The sequence below is a fragment of the Labrus mixtus genome, chromosome 8 (genome assembly GCF_963584025.1).
Source record: "Labrus mixtus chromosome 8, fLabMix1.1, whole genome shotgun sequence".
Classification (NCBI taxonomy): domain Eukaryota; kingdom Metazoa; phylum Chordata; class Actinopteri; order Labriformes; family Labridae; genus Labrus; species Labrus mixtus.
In genome coordinates this window covers 18,953,866-18,972,103 of record NC_083619.1, presented here as the reverse complement: position 1 = coordinate 18,972,103, position 18,238 = coordinate 18,953,866, and the positions used below count along the sequence as shown (strand labels likewise).

The 18,238-nt window shown below is 39.2% G+C and overlaps 1 protein-coding gene across 2 annotated transcripts; it reads left to right on the top strand.

Annotated features, from left to right (window-relative positions):
• Positions 1-2,471: 2,471 nt before the first annotated feature.
• Positions 2,472-17,990, top strand: wnt3a (wingless-type MMTV integration site family, member 3A). Of its 2 annotated transcripts, none has more exons than XM_061044911.1 (4): positions 2,472-2,871; positions 7,625-7,866; positions 14,009-14,274; positions 14,369-17,990. In XM_061044911.1, the coding sequence occupies exons 1-4, from the start codon at positions 2,750-2,752 to the stop codon at positions 14,846-14,848; spliced, it is 1,110 nt and encodes a 369-aa protein (XP_060900894.1). In that variant the 5' UTR covers positions 2,472-2,749; the 3' UTR covers positions 14,849-17,990. The 2 variants fall into 2 exon arrangements, with proteins under 2 accessions (XP_060900894.1, XP_060900895.1); XM_061044912.1 differs by lacking the exon at positions 2,472-2,871 and adding an exon at positions 3,006-3,128.
• Positions 17,991-18,238: the final 248 nt, after the last annotated feature.

Here is an 18,238-nt window from a genome sequence, read left to right as displayed (position 1 = left end):
TGTATTCATTGTGTGATGAAATTTGTATGAAAAAACATATTTGGTTTAAATGATATTTAAAGGTTACGCTTGTTTCAACATTCTATTACTAGTCTCTTATTGAACTGTATGATATGAACTGTTAGTATTAGCTGAACAGGCGTTACATTTTTCTCATGCATATAACACCATCACTGAATAGGCCTCAGTGCCAGCTTATGAGGAGAAAACTGGCCAAGTTCATAGCTGCTTTAACTTCCAGATTTCTACATCTGCAGCTGACTAAACACCATCTGGCTCCACTGGGCAGTCCTGCGGTTATTCACTGAATTTGATATGATTACAATGTTCCTATCCCCTACTAGTGTTAAGACTTCTACACCTTAATTGCTAATCATTTAACCACTTGGATTTATTCATAAGCAGGATTTTTAAATTATAATAATTGTACTAAAATATTACTTTTATATTATTTCAACTGCCTTTATAAATATAAAAGTAATATTTTAGTACAATGATTACTAATGGTGCATTGTAGTCTACAAAATGATCTGAGGTTTTCTGCATATACGCAGCTATACCTTTCAAATAGTTGTAGTATAGCAAAATATTTTCTTTAAGTGTACAGAGAAGTTCCTGATAAAAGACATTTTATTTTCAACCACTTGATATTGAAGCGTGTAATGCAGGTGTCTTTCTTTTTGGCGTTGTAATTCACGACAATGTCCGCTAGATGGTGCTAACCTCTCGTTTCTCCTCTGCCTCCAAGGGCCTCAGGAGGTGTGAAGGTTGTCTTGCCTCCTTTGGGCGACTTATCAAAGTTTTTTTATGTGGTCACTTCAAGGGAAATTAGAAGAATGATGATAGGTTTGACGGAAAAAAATGTTTTTAAGACTAAACGAGTCAGTGGGCCAGGGAACAACAAAAGGGAAGAAAAAGGTAAAAACAGTGCAGGGTTCATATATATATCTATATATAGATATATATATAGATATATATAGATTTATCAAGATTTCGTTGGTAGGCCTATCCTATAAAACACTGTGACTGTAAAGATCAATACAAACTGCTTTAAGGTGTACTATGATGTGATAAGACAAAGAGATTTCTACATTTAGGCTACCTCAACACTAAAAGATCACTTCCTAGTCCGAGCAAATAAAACGCAAAATCTAAATTTAAATAATTTCTTCTTTGTTCGTTATTGGCTGCAAACATTTTTTACAGTTGTCAGTTTTTTTTTTCAATAAACTATTAGGCTACACCTATCCATGTCTTGCAGCTAAATGCTTCCGCTGACTGTCGTAAACAGCGAATAGGCCTATAGCAATATGGAGAAAAGTTCGTAAAGCTCATTTATATTCACATTTAACTTTCCCTTGTGCTTTTTGCTGCTATTGGTCAAACCTCCAACCTTCCCTTTTTGGGATATTACGTTTTTAATTTGAATTCCTTAAGCCACAGCGTCATATCTTAGGCTTGTTTGAAGACTGATTTATAGATGTCTTCAAAATATTATTTAATAATCATTATTAAAATGATTGTTTTTGGCCTGCTTAACAGCGGCATGTTAAAGCATGGAATTCTTCACTTTTCTAAAGAAGGGGTGGAAACAGAACTGATATGATTGTGATCAATTCTGGGGCAATAACTCTTTGTATAGGCTCTGTAGGACTAAGTGATGTTTCACAACAGTTTTCTCTAATCGCACTGTAAGCATCAGCGCCTGTAAATGGAGAGAGAGAGGTGAGCTATCAACAGCCACTTGACATTGAGGAAGGAAACAGTCAGTCTGCTTTTCAAACTCGGTGGTGCGGCCGATTTATCCACTAATTTAGTCTCAATAAGAGCTCTGGCAGCTTCTCATGCGGGCAGCTTTAAAGTTATGATCACAGAACACTTCTAACAGTGTTTTTTTTTTTTTGTCATACCATTTGAGGAAAAAAACTTTTCTAATTGGTGCTCAAAACTTGCTTTCTTTTCTTATTTGGACAACATAAGGAAGCTTCTATTTAATGGAATAGGGACATAAACATTACTTTCTTCACCATTTGCAGTGTAATAACATCATTACAAGATATCTGAGGACAGAGTGACAAAACATTTACTTTTTTTTACATGAAATAATACATTTTAATTAATAATAAGGAATGTATTCGTGAATATCTTAATACTTATTTTAATTCCAGTTAATTGTATAACCATCTTGGATTTTTTTTTTTAAGTTCTCGACTTCTAATTTGACATTCAGGGCAAACAGGCACAAATAAAGGACTGCAGAGCTTAATAATGGTCCCAAGCAATTCACACATATTTATTTCTGCATTTTAGAAGCTTCAAGCCAGGGAGTGAAATCCGGACAGGTTGTTATAGCTACGCAATCCACAGGGGTTCCGATGTCTATTTAAAAGCCCTCAGACCCTCCCTCTCTCCTTTAAACAACATTATATATCACACACACTGCATGCTAATGCCACTGAGTCTCAATGAGCACTAAAACACATCTTAAAATTAGCTCATTCTGCTGTCTCAGTTCAAGTGTCTGACTAGGCATCAGAGGGAACATATCATCAGAATTTCCCCTTTGGCGATACCTGCTGATTGGGTCCTAAAAAAAAAGCTGCAGCTTTTAACTTTTAATATTGGCTCCCGAGTGCTGCCACGAGAAGTCGCGAAAGATAGATTCTCCCACAGCGTTTCATTTGGAGGATAGAATTATAAATTAGTCCAAAAGTTTTTTTCCCTCTTCATATACAAACTGAGTGCGCATATGAGCTCGCATGTAGGCTTTCTGCTGGAGAAGTTTTGCCAAACTTTAAGGATGATATACCTGGGATGTTTCCTTTTGCTCTGTGGGCTCACGCATGTCATGGCAAGTTATCCCATCTGGTGGTAAGTTTTATTTTCATTTTATCCAGAACAAATGGCGACATATGTTGTTCTTTTGTAAATGTTAAGAAGTGGGCTAACCAATGATTCGCTGCTGTGTCAGGTCTGGCGAGTTGTAGTTGTATTTTGGCTCCAGACAGCAGCGGTGCGTTCAGGTGCGCTGACGGTAAAATGATCGAGCTTGTTTTAAAATGACTGTCTTGATGCAAAGGATGACTCCAAAACGACATTAGGGTAATACTAGAAGAGAGCTTAAACACGTGAGTAAACAACGTTTTCAATTTTTAAGCCATTGCGCACAGCAGATCTGCAGGGACCAAAAACACCAGTAGAAAACATAATTCTATCAAATGTTTATTTCTAATAATGTGAACACTGCAATATGACGGAGGGCACATTTCATATTCAGAGTGCAGCAGGTGCGAAGTTTGTGTCCTTCCAAGTGTGTGAGCGTTTTTGTGCGCGCGCGTGTGTGTCCACTCGTGCGTTTATGTGAGGGTCAAGTGATGTAGAACAAGTATGAACTCTTGGCCAGGGTTTAGCTCGGGTCATGATTAATGTCTGGTACCAACCAATCAGGAAATGAATACTATAGGCTTTATTATGCATAATGATTTTACATATTCAAAGTATTTATCCTGAAGTCATGAGAATGACGTTTGAAATAAAATCATTATTTATGATTTACTTAGGACTTCAATACATGCATAGAGAAATACAAAATAAAACACATGACATCAGAAGCAGCATTTGCTTTCATAAACATCATCCATCAATAATTTGATTGACACAGTTTCCAAAGTGTCCTAAAAATGGTTGCTTTTTCAAGAAAGGGGAAATTATTGAATGTCTTTGATGCATTTTCTCTCCCTCTTAAATCACGGAAGAAGCACAGAGTCACTGCAGCTTATGCATGGTACATTTGTCTGACTATTGAGATTTTTTGGGATACATGTGCTTTCTTGTCTACTTGATGTTAACCATTCATCTTCCAGCTGCATGCATCAATCTCTTTTTAGCATGAAACAAACAAATGCTTTCTGTTTTTTACTTAGTTCTCTGATTTTGGGAGTTGTATAGATGGTGTGTGTACTCTAATCCACTTCCTTTAATGGGTCCCCTGTTGGTGATACTGATGAGAAACTAATTACATGCACAGCTGGAAGGAAATCCTGATAGAACAGTGGGCCATGTGGAGTGAGAGATGGGGAAAAAAATGAGCCAAATCTGTACATGCCAGATTCTAAAAGTTAGTGATTGGAGGCAGTGTCATGCCTCACCAACTTACTAGAGTTACTCTTATATTTGAGGTGTTTTATCATCTATTGTGAGCACTTTTTTGCACTGTTTGGTTCGTTGCCAGTTTGTGTAGTGCCATGTTTTAGCACTGCTGATTGACACCGTCATGCACACTGGCAGGAAAAAAGCCTTCAATTTCAATTTCCATGAGAGCTTTTCCCTTTTTTTTTTACATTTCTCTTTTTGCCCGTCCAGTTTTGAATGACACAATGGAAGGCAGGTTTCCATTCTGTCATAACAAAAACGTTGCAGCAAGTCATGAGCTGACTTCTGTGTTGATGCTTTGATTATTGGGGGGGGGGGATCAGCTCTTTAGTGTAAGTACAGAAGCAAAAACTGTGGCGAGTAAACATAAGTCTGCTGTATCACTTCTACTAATAAAAACAATCTGGCTGCAGAACACAGTCAACTTCAATTCTTGACGTAATACTGAAGTTCTTTTTTTTCCTGACTACTGGTGTATTTTCCGTATCGTGGCAACATATCCCAAGTCAAATAACGCAGCCTAATCCCGCATTGTCTCTCTGTTTTCAGACAGCATGCCAGCTATTTAAGAGCTATCGCTTCTGTGTAAAGCAACTGTGATGTTTAGCTGACAACTTGGCTTCAAGTGGCCATCAGAGACGCATCACACTCAAACCCTCTGCGCCACAGAAGTCAGTCTTCATATCGGGATACACACTAAGACAGGTTCTCTCTCTCTCTGTCTCTTCTCGACCTGCCATGACATAGCCTGGCTGCACCCGCCACTCCACCACCACCCCCTCTCCTTACCTAGTCCACCCCACCTTAGAAGATAAATACCTGGAGGTGAAAGCTTGCCGCACATTCCTTTTCCCAAACATATTCTCTTGATGTCAAAGTCGGCTCCAAGGCCCCAGGGTCCACGAGTAAAGTGGTAATTCTAAGGTACCCTGCTTGGGCTTGCTGAAATATGCATTAAACCTGCGCTGGATACACTTAGATGAGAGGGGAAAAGTCTGTGCTGGGACAGAAATTTAATGGGATATAAGTTTTGTAAGTTAAGTATTTATTTGTACATAATGGTAAAGATTAGCCGTATCGGTAATCATGAGTTTCTTTATCAGTTATCCTGGGCGACGATACATCAATTTTTTTTATTTTTTTTTAGTTAAAAACCAAGGGAGAAGCATTCAGCAGATGCCTGCAACTCCAGGATTTTTTGCTTAAATATTTGTTGGAGGCGGTAACCAACATCAAACTTTATGCAATGACTCCTTCAAAACGGTCATAAATCATATCTGGTTGAACATGCCCTGCCTCGGCTCTTAAGACATTTCCTAACAGTAAGAGGTGGCATGGATTACTCAGCCTCACTGAGACAGACACAGAGGCACGCAAGAGTGGAGCAACTGAAGCACGTTGACTCATGATGGTCATGATATCCTGGCAGACATGTAAAAATGCTCTCAGGTGTCAATTTCAGATTTATACAAACTCTGGAATAACTTTAAAAAAAAAGGAGCTTATTGGAACTATGTTCTGTTTGTTTCTTGTTTTTGGTGCTGGTCAAAAAGGCAGGAATCTTTCTATGTTGGAGATGAAAATGTCATGGTAATGTCAGAGTTGGAAAATCTCAGTCAAAGGCATCTGACGGTCTACTGCTTATTAAAAAAAAATGCAGGCCTGCAGGACATAAATGTTGAAATATTGTGCCGGGTGTTCTTCATGTTCTGGCCCTCTGTTTGTTGAGAGACAAACCAAAAGTCTGAACCAGGTTGAGGATGTGGACTCAGGTTTCTGCCAGGAATGATGTGCTCCAGGGTATATGGACTGACAAGGGCCAAAGAGAGGTCAGTTAGAAGTAGGAGTGCCAATGTTTACTGATGGATGTTGCAGACAAACTGCAGACGAGTATGATTTCCTCTGGAGTCGTTTTTAAACTTGCCATTGCTCGCTTGCTCGATGTCTCATTCATGATTAACGCCAATTATTTATTCTGCAGAAATTAGATGAGAATCTCTGTTAAAAGCAGCGTGACACATTACTCTGACATTCGCTCTGGGGTAAATATCGGCGGTTCACTTACCAGGTCAGCTGATGGTGTACACACACCTTGACACCTGACAAACAACATTAAAGTGTAATATAGAACATTGGGCTGTACATTTCTAAATATAACCAAGGTATTCAAGGTCGACGTGTTTATTGCTGTCAGCAGCCGTCAGACAGGGGTCACTGGACTGAGGAGATCTTTGAGCTTTTAAAGAAAGCAGCCTGGGGCCAGTGTCAGGAGTTTTGGTAATCTTGTTGTGATCAGCAATTAGTCCTTGAACAACAGTGAGCAGGTCAACTGGTAGAGAGCTAACTGAGCGGCAGGAGACTGCACACCTGCTCTGGCTCTGCCTTTGTGCAGAAGCTACAGTAACTGTTATCAGGCTCATATCACTCAGGTGGGAGGATCAGCAGATTATGGCTGCCAGAGTTTGGTCTTTAATAGACAGTTGAGGTTGAAATGAAGACTCCTCTGTCTTGCCAACAAGCTACTCTGCAGAGCATCTGCCAAAAATAATAGGAACTCTGCTATTAAACTTTCAAGTAGTCAAAATATTGATTTTGGTGACACTTCAATTATAGGCTTACAGCTCAGGTCAGCAGGTCATGGAGTTGTAGAAAAAAACGTTGTTTGATTATCTTCATTTCAGTAATGTTCATGCACTTTGACATACACACTTTTAAATGGGGGCATAGCATACAAATGAAACTCGTTGAAAGCCTAGTACATAATAGTAGCATGACAGTTTTTTGTGATGTCTATGATGACATAAATAATAGTCACCCATAGGTAAAATGTGTATTGGAATTGGCTTAATTATCCAATAAGCAATGACACAATGGATATCCCATCCAATGACTACTAGTTAATAAAATCCTTATGAAGAGGATGCAGGAAATAAAGACAGAAAGACAGAGAGAAAGCAATAAAGGGTCAGAGGCAGAGAGATGTAATCAGTGAACCAAGTTTGCACTTGTTGTATCCTCAAAGGACAAGGGGGGTTGGGTTGTGTGTTACACTTAATACACTCTCTGAAGTCTCAATGTAGGGTTAGCACTCTTATTACTCTTAGCTGAAGGCCTGTAAAGTGTGCGGCCACTTAATAACAAGGTGTAGTTTCCCAAGTTGTCAGCTTAAGGTCTATGAAAACCTCTGGATGCATTGTGGACTTTCATCTCAGACAGAAACATTGCCTGCGTCTGTGTCAGCAGTGCTGCAATTTCAATACACAAAGGCCAGGTGTCTGCACAGAGGGTAGTTGAAGGGATAAAGGATGGATGCCTAATGGTAGCATCTGATACAGCAAATAAACCCACAATCGAACATACTCAGACATAAAATTACACAGCACTTGAAGAAGGAAATTAACCTTCTTCTTAAGTGATGTTGAATCAATACAAAAGGATGCATTGAAGATATTTACTTCCTCTGTCCTCACAGGTCACTGGCCGTGGGCCATCAGTACTCATCCCTCGGCACTCAGCCTATCCTCTGTGGCAGTATACCCGGTCTTGTGCCCAAGCAGCTGCGATTCTGCCGGAACTACGTGGAAATCATGCCCAGCGTAGCCGAGGGGGTTAAGATTGGCATCCAGGAATGCCAGCACCAGTTCCGAGGCCGACGCTGGAACTGCACCACAGTCACTGACAATCTAGCCATTTTTGGGCCAGTGTTAGATAAAGGTAATGTTACACGCCTAAGATATAAAGTGTATTTGCTCATATGATCTATCTTTTCTACTCATTTTCATGCAAATAACCTGTTGATCGAAAAGCACTATTCATGTTGTTATAGAATGACATTGTCACTGTTTATCAGTCAACCCATGTATCAATGCTGATTTATAAAGCGTCATTTCACAACCAAAATGATCTCATCACACTGTACACTTTGACGTATCAATCCACCATGGACAATAACTTGGTAACAGTGGCAAGCAAACACGAACTGAAATAGTTCAAAACCAGACTCTTTGTCTGTCCAACTGTCTACCGGACTTGGCCCAATTCTGATTGGTGAAAGTGAAAGCTTTATATTAAATTCAACTTTTCCAAACCTTTCACCAACCTTTGAAGTGTCAGACAAAAACAGAGGCTTGGTGGCATATACAACAGTACTACTTTTCCATAAACAGGTCAGTTTATCTTACATTTATTTTTATGATAAAGGGAAGTGTGACAGTATGTAACATACACCTTTCTACATTTATCCTAGTGATGCTTTCTGAACTTCCCCCCCCAATTATGTTAGCCTATGGACATTAAACCCTCTGCTTTAGGACTTTATATAGGTTTAAATGGCTTCAAACCACAGGCAGAGACCTGAGAAAAAATGTAGTAACTTATATCTCCATGCTGATTAACTCTTCCATTAACAATTCTATATTCTCTCCGTTTGATATTTGCATTTGAAAAGCTGAACTCCCTTCGTGCATCATTCATTCTGCCCATTCAAATCCTTGTTTAAATAGACTTTAGACTGAGTAAGCTCTGAGCAGCCTGTATGCATGAAATAATGTGCACAATCAAGACGAGTGAGTTTTGTCTTGTTCCAGTTTTCTTCACGAGGGAATCCCCTGTGATTGTTCGGCTACAATCCTCTAAAGTGTCTTACACAAGACTGTAAACTGAGTTATGGACTTTTCCAAAATATGTTTTTTCCCACTTAATTCTGTGATGATACATTACCACTTTCAGATGAAGGATATGTCAAATCTAGTCTTATTATGTGCTCAGCCTGCAGAAATCCCCAATATATCTGTTGAAAAAAAGCTGAGCAATTCAATATTTCTGAGCTAGATGATAAGGATGTCACAGCCTCATATATGTACTGTAAGCTAAATATATGCCTAAGTAGATTAGTACCTGTCCATGTAACACTTCAGTTGATTAAAAAATTTTTTAGTAGTGCTGGTAGGCAGCTTGAAGAAATAATTCAGCGTTTTGGAAAAATGTAAGCAATAGTTGGTCAAAAGATTGAAACAATTCTCACTTCTGTCTGTTAGCTTAAAATAGCCTATAGCCTACGCTGTCTGTTTGCTCAGCACCTGTCCATTAAACAATTCAGTTTCTGTACAAATTAAACAAACACAATATCATATGTTTATGATTGAACATTACAAGTTCTGCTGGGCAACTTAAAGAAGTATTTTAGTGAGAGTTAGACAAAAAGATTGAAACAATTCTCACTTCTGTATGTTTAGCTTAACAGTAAATGAGCTTTAAAAGTGCTGGTAGACCCCGTACACTGAACGAGAATATTTCCAGTCTTCAGTCTTCATTCTGGAATATTTCCAGTCTTCACCTGCCGCTTGACACGTTTAACAAAGTTGATAGTTTGATCATTTCTTTAACCTACTCTTGGCAGTGAGTAGATGTCTCAAAATGTCAAAGCAATGCTGTATTTATATGGTTAGACAGGTTGGTCTTTTAAGTGTGTTCTTGCTAACTTTAAGATGAGTAATAGGTTTCAATATTGAGAAATGGTGTGAAACATAGGGGATGGGGGGGTCAGAGATGTAAACCTGTCACCTATTTTACAGAAGATTGATGCGAACACAGGGGGCTGGAGGTTAGGAGGGGCAATTGCTTTTAATAAACTCCTGAGCCAGTTTATAGAAGAGGCTTAAGCTCAAGTAGGTGGTCAATGATAGGGGTTCGCAATCTGAGCCCTATTGTGGTGCAAAATGCCACCACATCTCTCCCATTGCCTCCTCTCCCAGGCCTTAATTGAAGGGGTACTGAGTGGAAAGAGGAGGAAGCTACTGGGCTTTAGTGAATCATTTTGATTGGATTAAGGTCACTGAGGCCCTTAATAATGTGAGAGGTCAAAATGGCTGGATTAAGTGCCTTTGTCAGAGGCCAAGAAGAGTGACTCAGGGGCTCACAGGCCTTTGATAGGGCTTAGTAGGAGAGGGCTTCCATTTCATAGGATTTGATTGATGCTGGTGTTTATGTGTGCAACAGGGCCATTGTCCTCACTGGTGTCTGTTTGTCTGTGATTCAGACTGTTGTGTGTCAGTTTCCTCCTGCCTGTTTGGGGGCCAAATATTTAAGGAAGAGAGAGGCACCTTGCAGTCCTCCTCAGGGGGCTTAGTTCTTGTCAGCTATCCCTGTACAGTTCACCTTCATAGAGGACAGAAGCAGTATGTTTGGATGAGAGTATAAGAAGAATGGAAGACATGCACAATTATAGAGAAAGGGTGATATTGACATGGTACTATATAAAAGGAAAGAGGTGAGAAATATGTCTGCTTGTGAAAAAGTACTGAAACAATCTTATTTAGCAAAACAAAAAGACTGAAGTTACTCCTGCTTTAAAAAATAAAACACACATTCTTATTCTTCTTTCATTATGAGCATGTTCTGTCTCCTCTAAATATGGCCTGATCCTCTCTCTATGTTTCTCCCTCAATCCACACCCCAAATCACAAGCCCTACCTTTAGGCTATGTCTGCGTCAGCACTCATTAATTTACATTAACTAAAGTGTCAAAACATGCACTGCTGGAATCTGCCTGTGATGAAAGGTAATAGAAAGCTGTGCAGGTGTTCTTAGTCCCCAGAGCCGATCCCAGAGATGTTGAGGCATTCTTGGTATTTACAGAACACCTACCTGCTATATGGGTATAATCAGAAGCCAGTTTGTGAGTCATATGATAGTATTAGTGAGGGTAACTTTTCTACAGAGAGTGGACAGTCAAACATTTCACAGGTGTTACAATCCACACAGGTATAGACATGCATCCTATTCTTCTTGAAACCATTAAATTCCGACAAGTCTCATAGGAAACTGCTATTACATTATTTATGAACCATAAGGAAGGGATTTTAGTTTCATTCTGTTAGTATCAAGTTTCATTCTGTTTTAGCTCTCTCTTCCTTGTAGTTACCTCTACTTTTGCCACACTCTGTATACCAGGAAGAAAACCTAATAAATTAACCTAAGTCCTGTCTAAACCAACTCAGGAAAGGTCAGGGGATGTGGATTACGACCTGTGACCTGAGGATGAGAAAGTGTAACTATTTAGGATGAGCTAAGAGGTCTCTGCTTTTCATGAGTCGTATGTCTCTCCATGCTGGGGGAGGGAAGCTGGTGCACTAGTATATCATTAACTCTGGGCAAGAAAGAAAGAAGGGGTGTGGTAAATGGAGTTGATGGGGGGACCTTAGCCCCACTCCCTGCTGGGCACTGCTGAGAGCACAATATCTGCGCAACCATGAGATTAAGCAGGAGAAAAAGTGCTTTTCCCCATTCACACGCCCTTTAGATTGTTTTATTAAACCATTTGAATAGGGATTTCCCCGTCTGCCGACAAGCGGGGTCCAGCCAATGCATAGTTCTCTGTTGCTATGACTTAACTTGGTCCCCACTAATCACTGGCCAGGGCAAATTTCATATAAAATATCTGAGGCCATTGTGGGACTAACACAGCGTGACAGTGGCACCACAATAGGGGATTCAACCCCCCAGCAGGTTGTAGGGACCACTTGGTCTGCAAGGGTCTGGCAAGTTTTGGTGGAGAAGCATTGTCTGAGTAGAAGTGTCCTGAAATACCATAAATTGGTCGTAAAACCAAACAAAGCAGCACAACTAATGTTAGAGCTGGTGTCTCCAGGTGAAGGACAGGTGTATGTAGCCCTTAAATTGAACATTAATTATCATAAAGTAAAGCTTCTAAGGAACTAAGAAAAAAATATTTTTGAAGCATACCTGCAAGTTCTCTAAATATTTCAATGAGTATAACTTTTTTTTTTTAATACAATGTTTAATTGCCTCAAACAAAGAACAGGTAAAAAAAATATGACTTAAACAGGGCAAGCAATTATTTGTGTGTTGTTGAGGGACATACAACCTTCTTTTTTTAGTGTTTTGAACATTTCTAGCTAGTTATTAGAATAACTCTTTTTAATAAGTACATTTACAGTTTCATGATGAATGTGGCTTCACATCTGATAAGCATTTCAGAGGTTGGTGGACAGTAGCAAACATTTTTGTATGGATATTTATATAAATAATAGCAGTTTACCTGTTATGTGTTCATATTGACTAAGTCCTTTTCTGAGCTAGATTGTGTTCATTGCTGTTCATATGTCATATATTCTTTGGACATCAAGGCACCAAAGAGTGTGCGGCTGACAAGAGGTCTGCAACCTCAGAAACCTACTTAGCACAGAGAGACACCAGGACATATTTAATTGCCCCAATCCTTCTCCTTTGCTCATTTTATCCCAAGATAATCCTCTTTTCCTTTCCCATTTGAACTCCTACATCCCTTTAAGCTCTCCAGCATCATTGCCAGTCATCCATAAGATCGCTATTCTAAAGAAGTTCCCCAGGGTACTGCTTTAGGACCACATTTTTTCACAATTTTCATAAAATGAGAATAGACATGCTGCACTGAATTAAATTTAATTATATGCTGATGATGCTGTCTTGTGCTGAAAATAGTTTTATATGCAGGGGACAGCCTTATCCAATACCAAACTTAGTTACAGAGCACCTTCATATTAAATTCACAAGGCGTATACAGTTTTGGTTGCCATGTAAGTATCAGTGTCGACAGTATCCTAATAATCTAATTTTCATTTAATAGCCTTGAGCTACTCTAACCACAAAGAAAATAATACAGTATTTAAGGGAAATTATCTGGGGTGGATGCAGTTATCCCTAGTAATGGACTTGAGGAAAGAGAGTAGAGGTGCTGTTTTCTTGTGAAAATTAGTAACCTTGTGTGTATACAATAGCACTGTGAAGTGGGTGGTGGAGGATGCCAGTAGGCCTTTTCTCTTGCATCATTGTTCCTAATGCCCTTTAGTCCTCAAACTGGTTGGAACCTGCTGTAAGGGAGGAGCTCGTACTCCCTTTAGCTTTATACTCAAGCCTTTTTTCTTTTCTTTCTTTCCTTCTGTCGTTCTTGAACTTTAGACAGTAGTATGCACTGTCTCTTTATCTATGTCTATCTATACACACAAGTGCACAGACACAATCCAAAATTTCACGATTGATCTCTTTCTTACGTCTTGTTTGTTCACTTCATATTACACCTGGTGTTTCCACATATTTTATCGTGCTCCCTCTGTCTCTTTTCTTCTGATTGAGCAAGACCATACAAGTACATTTATTCAAGGCAATCTCCCTGTCGCAACGTAAAAGCAAGGTATGCTGAACCAAACCATATGCCCCCCTGATATGCCCCATAACTGTGAAGTGTTGTGCAGGATTGCATATCTGGGCACTACAGTCCCACTTCAGTGCTGTCTGTGATTTGTCCCTACAGTGTGAGGCCATTTCCTAACCTTTCAAAAGCTTAATTGAGTCTCTTAATTATAGTCCTGTCAGGCCTGTATCTTCCTCTCATCTCTTTGGAAGATCCTGATCCCTCTGAGTCATCAGTAAGCTATGTTAGAAGGAGGCATAGAGACCTCGTTATTCAGAGACAGGACGATTGATGTCTAGGCTAAGTGAACACACGTACACTTTGGTAGATATGACCTAAACAGGTGTGGCCAACAATAATAATGGTCTCTTCGGTGTGTATAGTTTGTTTGATGTTGCCTTGTGGGCAAGGGCTGGTTAAGATTTGCTTATGTAATCATACACGACTATAAACAAGCAAAAATCCAATTAACAAGTGGTGACCTGCAACCTGCAATTACAGCTACAAATGTTCCATAAATGTAATCATTAAACTGATTAGCTTCAAAAGATCATATGACAACAAAATAATTGATGAATTCTCTAGAGTTGCGTCTCTGCAGAATGCTAGCTCTTTTTCCCCCCCAATGTTTTACTGTCTTAAAGATGTCTGAACTTCTTTTTCCAGCCACTCGAGAGTCAGCATTTGTTCATGCTATCGCCTCTGCGGGAGTGGCATTTGCAGTGACCCGTGCCTGCGCAGAGGGTTCAGCCACCATCTGCGGATGTGACACACGCCACAAGGGCCCCCCTGGTGAGGGATGGAAGTGGGGTGGCTGCAGCGAGGATGTGGAGTTTGGGAGCATGGTGTCTCGAGAGTTTGCTGATGCAAGAGAAAACCGCCCTGATGCACGCTCAGCCATGAACCGTCAGAACAATGAGGCAGGAAGAATGGTGAGTTTTCGGAAAAGCTCTTTTTGCTAATGGAAGTTGAGCACGTTTCCTTTTTTCCAGATATTTGATTGAAACTTTGGTTTTTCATTCACAGTCCCTTAACGACAACATGTTCCTGAAGTGTAAGTGCCATGGGCTCTCAGGCAGCTGTGAGGTCAAGACGTGCTGGTGGTCCCAACCTGACTTTCGAGTTATTGGAGACTATATGAAGGATAAGTACGACAGTGCATCAGAGATGGTGGTGGAGAAACATAAGGAGTCCCGTGGATGGGTGGAGACCCTAAGACCCAAGTACAACTACTTCAAACCCCCAACAGAGCGTGATCTGGTTTATTATGAAAGCTCTCCCAATTTTTGTGACCCAAATCCCGAGACCGGCTCATTTGGCACCCGTGATCGGATCTGCAACCTGACGTCTCACGGCATAGACGGGTGTGACCTCCTCTGCTGCGGCAGAGGCCACAACACCAGGACTGAGAAGAGAAAGGAGAAGTGTCACTGTATTTTCCACTGGTGCTGCTATGTCAGCTGTCAGGAGTGTGTGAGAGTCTACGATGTGCACACCTGCAAATAAGGACATCTGGTTCTTTGCCTTCCAAAATGTAAAGACATCAAGTAAACTAACAAACGCAGCAACTTATCGACAAAACATGAGACACTGTGAAATAGTCTGACCTATCCATGGACTCCAGGGGCAGACCTAACAGGTGTTTTGTGCTGTGATGCTGGAAAAGTGAACCGAAACAGTCGAGTAGACATTGACATCACAACGTATCATCCATTTGAACCCCGGTGAGGGGGACGATAGGAACGATGTTGATATCTCCAGAAATAGCAAAAGATTATTCATGAACTGATGTAGGAGAGAAGAACAGTTGGCTAATTGACAAACACCATATTGGTGATTTTTTTTTAAATTCTTTCTGTGTTCCCAGTAGATACTTTTGTTGAGAATAGTACAGCACTGCAAGTGTATCCAGGGGCGACGCCGGGCCCCATAAACAGATCTCCCATTAGGCCCCACCACCACAGCCCAAAGTAACCCTGCAGAACTTCTACAAGCACACCTCCATTACACAAATGACCCTTTAAAACCTTAAACTTCTATACTTTGTGTTACACCCTGAACATTTGAGATAAGTAACAACTGTGATATTTCCTGAGCAACATCTGATGCTGCAGTCATATTTATGTCTACAGACACCTGACATTATACACATCATGACTTAACACTCTCTTGTCACTCCTTACATGCAGCAAGTTTTTATAGCCAAGTTTAAAGTTGATAAAATATCTTACAAATATAGAGATAAATATGAACTCTATTGCATTGAAAATGAACAGTAAAGCAGGATTGTTTAATTTTTTTTAACTTGCTATGAATTGCTATTAAAGTTATTTTATTGGTTAGATTCTTGAAATAAAACTCTGCTGGCATTAGTGGTTAACATACAGTACATCGGAATTAGACTCTGCCACACATGTCGCCATGACTTTAAAATTAGGCTTTAATTGTTCTCAGTTCTTAGTTAACTTTCCTTCTTTAACTGAAATGTGTCTCACCTGACACATAAATTGTTGTTTTTGAGGCAGTAGTAGCGGGCTCAGTTTTAATGCTTGACAACATTGATATCATATGAATCTAGAGATTACAGTGAATCCATTGATATCAAACATGTTATGGTAGCTCACTGGGCCCACTGACTAATGTCCCTCCAAAGTGGAATGTCTATACCCCGATGTAATATATTAAAAAATAATAATAACAATAAGGTCATATGAAATCGTACCAATGAAAGTGATTAATATGATAAGCGTATGCATAAAACGCAAATATGATCCAATCCATATTCTTGGCTGACTGCTTCAAATAGCTGTTTTATCTTAAGACTCAACAGCATGCATTCTCCTCAACATTTTTACTTTGTATGTGTTTATCTGGAAACTAACTTTATCATCGTGTGGGTCACTTCTTTATGGTTTTATATATACGTATATGTTTCTGATGTTTGGGTAAGAATGCACTTGCACCTGAGTGAATGTAGTTGTTTATGCTGCAATGTGTTTACATATTCTCAAATTCTTAAGCTAACAAGTTAATATCTGCTATACATGACTAACTTTATCTTCAGAGCAGACATGAGTGACATCAACTGATCATTGGCAAAACATGAATATACACATTCATGCACATATCAAGAAACACCTGAAATCACTGGACGTTTTTTCTTGAAAAGCAACAAGGCTTTGAACAACATCGAAAGTAATGACCAAAGACTAGAAAAGAAAAAGTAGGTCTGTGGTGGTCAGAGAGCTGTAAAAGAATCTGAAAGGTCAGCACTTGTGTCCCATTTAGAAATATGAAGCATTTTCTCCTTCTTTTATCAGTATTAGCGAGGTCTCATGTGACTGGGTATGGGCTGTTATTTATAAAAGGGATGTTCCTACTATGTTATGCTTCATTTGCATATATTTTTTTTCTTAATTCCTGCTAACCTGAAAAACAATTTCCATACAAAATGCAGAAGCTGTACTATATAAGCGCTGTCTAATACAGTTTAATTTGAAGTAAAAAAAAAAAAAAACAATGACCAAAATCTTAGCAGTTAATGATTCTCAGATGTGGCTCCTTGTTCCCCGGACTAAAAAAACAAGCAGCATCACTGAACCTATCAATACTTCCCTTGTTGTTATGCTGCTACGTTTAGATCATATTTGTGTGAGTGTGTCCTCACATACAATATGTCTTTGTTCTTGTTTTTTTTTTTATGTATATTCTTGCATGTATTGATTCTTTCTGTGAAAGAAGTCTATTATAAATAGTTTGGAAAAGATAATGTGAAGTTTTGACTAGTTCTTGCATAGTTATTCCCACCTTAACCAAATAGACCAAACTAGAGTTTTATGTAATCGTAGCTGTCTATGTTTTTTTTTAAGTTGTGCTAAAAATCAGGGCGAAAATAATTCATGTTGTTCTCCCCTAGTTTGTGAAAATTAAAACACAGTATTTATTTATTTGGAAAGTGAAAACTACTGAAAGCGAGACGTCCAGACAGTTCCCATAATGTTCATGAAAGTGTGCAGGCCATTTCACATATCGACTCGAGTCTTGAGAGGAGTGTAAAGTCACAGTTGAAATAATGTTTACAGCCTATGTCATGTTATGTCTCAGGCCTGCATTACTCTTCTATTTGAATCAAAATTGCCCTTAAATATAACATCCTGACTGAAAATATGAATGCGCTGCCCTATCTAGTTTCACATTTTTGGACATCTTAAATAAACTGCACAGCAAGCAATATCAGTACAGGAGTTGTTTTCGTGCATCTATTACTGTATACTTTATTTGTGATTGATTTGCTTGTGTTGACACTTTGCCTACGGTCTAATTCTTTGTTAAGTCTTAAAATCCAAAGTTTTGTACAAAGTAGTTTTTTGCGTTTGTGTGGATTTCTAAAAACTGGATGTTTTTTTATAATTATTTATTTCATGCTATGTACATAGTAGTAAGTAAAAGTATATATTTGCAAAAATACATTTTTTTTTTAAACAGTGTTGTGACTTGTAACACTGTAGTCTTTTTACCTCATCTCTGTTTTTCACTGACTGCACACAGGCATCGCTTGTCCCACCGCCTGTCGTAGATTTCTAAAGTTAACTCTGTAACACCAAAATAAAGCAACATAAACAACCAGAAATTTGTACTTTTGTCTATTATTACACAAACTAATTTTTGGGGCCAAGAGAGCTTGTTATTAGTGCTGCAAAGGATGAATCATTGACCTCAGGGGGATGACCTGGGAAGCTCAGGAGAACACAAGTGCTGATCTCAAACATAAAATGTTAAATGTGTTCCTGAAAGTTGCACCTGAATGTGAATGTGAGAGTGCGATGTGTAGTTTGGTAGTTAGGCCATCCACCGTTTTTAGCGGCCTGATTCATTGGAGTCTGTTTTTTATTTTAT

What these genes read in the sequence shown, in the direction of transcription:
- wnt3a (XM_061044911.1), top strand. Translation starts at nt 2,750, where the DNA reads ATGAGCTCGCATGTAGGCTTTCTGCTGGAGAAGTTTTGCCAAACTTTA. An exon ending in GCAAGTTATCCCATCTGGTG is followed by an intron (nt 2,872 to 7,624) that starts GTAAGTTTTATT and finishes CTGTCCTCACAG; the next exon opens with GTCACTGGCCGTGGGCCATC. An exon ending in TGGGCCAGTGTTAGATAAAG is followed by an intron (nt 7,867 to 14,008) that starts GTAATGTTACAC and finishes TTCTTTTTCCAG; the next exon opens with CCACTCGAGAGTCAGCATTT.